General features: G+C 54.0%; 3 protein-coding genes across 4 annotated transcripts; 2 read left to right on the top strand and 1 right to left on the bottom strand.

Moving 5' to 3' along the window:
- Nucleotides 1-196: 196 nt before the first annotated feature.
- KVP18_003786 (uncharacterized protein) lies at nucleotides 197-472 on the top strand (the record flags this gene model as incomplete). The annotated part of the gene is made up of 1 exon (XM_067955799.1): nucleotides 197-472. One exon carries the CDS (start codon nucleotides 197-199, stop codon nucleotides 470-472), a length of 276 nt encoding a protein of 91 aa, XP_067809205.1.
- A 320-nt stretch (nucleotides 473-792) lies between these two features.
- Nucleotides 793-1513, top strand: KVP18_005218 (uncharacterized protein; the record flags this gene model as incomplete). The annotated part of the gene is made up of 6 exons (XM_067949612.1): nucleotides 793-814; nucleotides 842-921; nucleotides 951-1117; nucleotides 1146-1211; nucleotides 1239-1460; nucleotides 1492-1513. 6 exons carry the CDS (start codon nucleotides 793-795, stop codon nucleotides 1511-1513), a joined length of 579 nt encoding a protein of 192 aa, XP_067809206.1.
- A 4-nt stretch (nucleotides 1514-1517) lies between these two features.
- On the bottom strand, nucleotides 1518-2457 carry KVP18_003785 (uncharacterized protein; the record flags this gene model as incomplete). 2 transcript variants are annotated; one of them, XM_067955798.1, is made up of 2 exons in its annotated part: nucleotides 1518-1633; nucleotides 1660-2457. In XM_067955798.1, coding segments are annotated over 2 exons (914 nt in total), but the record flags the coding sequence as incomplete, so codon positions are not given. The 2 variants fall into 2 exon arrangements, with proteins under 2 accessions (XP_067809204.1, XP_067809203.1); XM_067955797.1 differs by having other exon boundaries at nucleotides 1660-2359.

Below are 2457 nucleotides of genomic sequence, written 5' to 3'. Positions count from 1 at the left end.
AGTGGCGTTGCTGGTTGTCGGCCTTCTCTACTTTCTGAGAAGCTCAACTCTAGGCACACGCCAGACGCTGGCTCTGATCGTTGGACCCAGCGGCAGTGGCAAAACCCTGCTCTTCCAAAGACTTGTCAAGTCTCGGTTCGTATCCACAACTACCTCTTTAGCTATCAATGCCAGGACCTTGGCTGTGGGCCACAAGATGATTCGTCTGTTGGATGTTCCTGGGCACGGAAAGCTCACTCCGCAGACAATGCTGCTCGCGGACAAGGCGGATTGCCTTGTGGTGGTGGTGGACAGCACTGACCGAGAGCAGTTTTCAGCCTCCGCTACGGTTCTGTACGACTTGCTTTTGTTGGAGTCTCTCCCGTCGAAACGACTTCTACTTCTGGTAAACAAAGCTGATTCCGCGGAAGCGCTGCCTGCAAACGTCCTCACCTCGGAGCTCGAAGCCGAAATGTTGGTGAAGAGGGGGTGAATAACGCAGACGACGCCTTCGTGATTCGAGAAATGTACTTATGGAAAACGAGCGACGACAAAGGTCGCTGGGTCCCTCGGACTCTCCATTCTCGCTCGACATGTTGCCATGCCATATAGAGGTTCTCTCCTTCAGTGCAAGAGACCAGGACGTTGGGCCTGTGCGCTCTTTTCTGGCCGACAAGCGCAAGGCAAGCTGAAATGTGTAGGGCCGTGGTGTTGCAGTGAGATAATCTCCGTCGCATTCTAGTGCGATGGTGTGGTAACCGGCGTCGTGTGTGCTTCCTAGCATGCAGACCGGGAAAATATACATCATACGGAATGTCGCGTTTCCGAGACGCCAGTGAGTTTTGCAGTAGAGTGGCATCAGAGTGGCAGATCGAGATGACACTTGGTCTGACGCCAGACCAGACTTACTTTGACGTTGATGACTGGATGGCCGAAAACTGCGTATGGTGACCGTAGGGTGGCTGACTCAGCGATTGAGGTTTCGAGATGAGCAGGGCCGACAAGTGGAACACACGATTGCCACAGCAAAGCTGTTTAGAGCCTTGGATGATGGCCAGGATTGTGTCGTTCCCCGATTAACGCCTTCGGAGCCTCTCTACGTCAGCGATGCCTCTTTAAAGAACCTGTATAGTGTGAAGTGAGATCGTGGTGGTCACATCATCCAGAGGCGTCGCCAATCTGAAGTCGGTTAGGAATTACTACTGCATTGCAGCAAAGCTGGTAAAGTTGACGTAGGGGAAGGGCGCAATTATACACAGTGACCAATATTCGCTGGAGCGGCTGCTGAACCCCCTGGTGGCTCGGGCGGCCCGGCTTGTAAAGCTTGCACATGTAAAGTCAATCGCACTACCCAAGGACGTTCTACAGCTGCGCACTGAGGGAGGTCAAGCCATCGAGGTCGACGCGAAGTGCTATCGCATTCAAAACTTTGACTACAATTACTTCGAGGGCGCCTTATGTGACGAAGAACGTTTCGGTAGGTACGGCGTCCAGGAGCACACAGTACTGAAGAAGCTTGTCGCTCGCCTGCTAGGCGCTCATAGGTAGAGACCCTCTGGAACATTTCCCCTCTTCTTGAACAGGGCTTTCTCCTTGGCGCGTCGGAGGTCTTGTTGCGTGACGCACATCCGCCGTTCGCGTAGAGCGAGTAGACCTGTGTGCATTTGTGTGTAACCCCACCTGCTTCTGTGCAAATGGCCTTGATGTCAGCCCCAGATATCTCGTCCTTTGACAGAATGAACTCCTCGAGGTCGACGTCGCTGGACAACGTCATGCGGCTGGTGTGGATGTTGAAAATGCGCCGCTTGGTGTTGACGTCGGGGAAGGGAATCTCGATTTTCCTGTCAATTCGGCCAGGCCTAATCAGGGCCGGGTCCAGGGCTTCGATGCGGTTGGTAGCCATAATGACCTTCACGTCCCCACGGTAGTCAAATCCGTCTAGCTGGTTTAGCAGCTCAAGCATGGTACGCTGGATCTCACGTTCCCCCCCGCTGGTGGCCTCGTATCTCTTTGTTCCGATGGCATCAATTTCGTCAATGAACACGATCGAAGGCGCTGACTCTTCCGCCACTCGGAAAAGCTCTCTGACCAGCTTGGGCCCATCACCTAGGTACTTTTGAATCAGCTCGGAGCCCACGACCCTCAAGAAGGTGGCACTGGTCTCGTTCGCGACTGCCTTAGCGAGTAGTGTCTTGCCAGTCCCCGGAGGACCGTAAAGGATTACGCCCTTGGGGGGCCTGATACCGATCTCGTCGTACAGTTCAGGGTGAACCAGCGGCAGCTCCACAGCCTCTTTCAGTTCCAAGATTTGCTGTTGAAGTCCACCGATGTCCGCATAAGACTCCAACGGAGCCTTTTCCACCTTCATAACACTCACCATAGGGTCTGCTTCATCTTCCAAAATCCCAACGACAGCTAATGTCTTGTTGTGCAGCAGAACGGAGGTGCCTGGTTCCAACTGCTCCCGGTCGACAAAGC

This window comes from the organism of the source record quoted next, assembly GCF_019968955.1.
Source record: "MAG: Porospora cf. gigantea A chromosome Unknown PgA_NODE_3784_length_2457_cov_360.502, whole genome shotgun sequence".
NCBI lineage: Eukaryota > Apicomplexa > Conoidasida > Eugregarinorida > Porosporidae > Porospora > Porospora cf. gigantea A.
Note: the sequence above shows the minus strand (reverse complement) of the source record. Positions and strands in the feature narration are given on the sequence as shown.